The 508-nt window shown below is 32.3% G+C and overlaps 1 protein-coding gene across 1 annotated transcript in view; it reads right to left on the bottom strand.

The window, feature by feature from the left end:
* EDEM3 (ER degradation enhancer, mannosidase alpha-like 3) overlaps positions 1-508 on the bottom strand; it is a 121,047-nt gene that overhangs the window by 36,917 nt on the left and 83,622 nt on the right. The window contains exon 9 of the mRNA XM_012639963.1: positions 99-264. Within this exon, the coding sequence (XP_012495417.1) occupies positions 99-264 (166 nt within the window). The remainder of the gene's footprint in view (positions 1-98; positions 265-508) is intronic.

Raw genomic sequence — 508 nt, 5'->3', positions numbered from 1 at the left:
ACAAATATTTATTGAATTCTAGTCATAGATTACTTTTCACTACAAAACAAACATATGGAAATAAAAAAGAGAATAAGACATCTAACTCAAAAACTCACTGTATTCTTCTTAGAGATGTTTTGATTTGTAGTAGAGAGCCAAAGAGGTAACAGATGAGCTTCTGTTGTAAAGATGTAATCTTCTATGTCAAAAATAATGTCTTCTTTATCAGCAAATAATAGGTAAAGATACTTAAACATTTCAGCCAAGAAGAAAGAATCCATTCTAAAATGAAAAGTCACAAATAAATATAAGAACATAAAATATCTAAATGCCAACTGAGAGCCACATAGTCAAGGTCAGTAACCCCGTCTATACTAATTTAGATGTCCAATGATCCACAGAGGATATCAATCTCCCAGTGGCAGAATAATCTTGACTCCAAGTAAATTCCGTGTCAATGAAAAAGACCAGAGTAGCTGCCTAACACACAGTTACACTAAATCTTGTCGATAATGCAGACAAGATT

The sequence above is a fragment of the Propithecus coquereli genome, unplaced genomic scaffold (genome assembly GCF_000956105.1).
Source record: "Propithecus coquereli isolate 6110/MARCELLA unplaced genomic scaffold, Pcoq_1.0 Scaffold146, whole genome shotgun sequence".
NCBI lineage: Eukaryota > Metazoa > Chordata > Mammalia > Primates > Indriidae > Propithecus > Propithecus coquereli.
The sequence above is the reverse complement of the archived record's forward strand: the minus strand, read 5'-3'. Positions and strand labels throughout refer to the sequence as shown.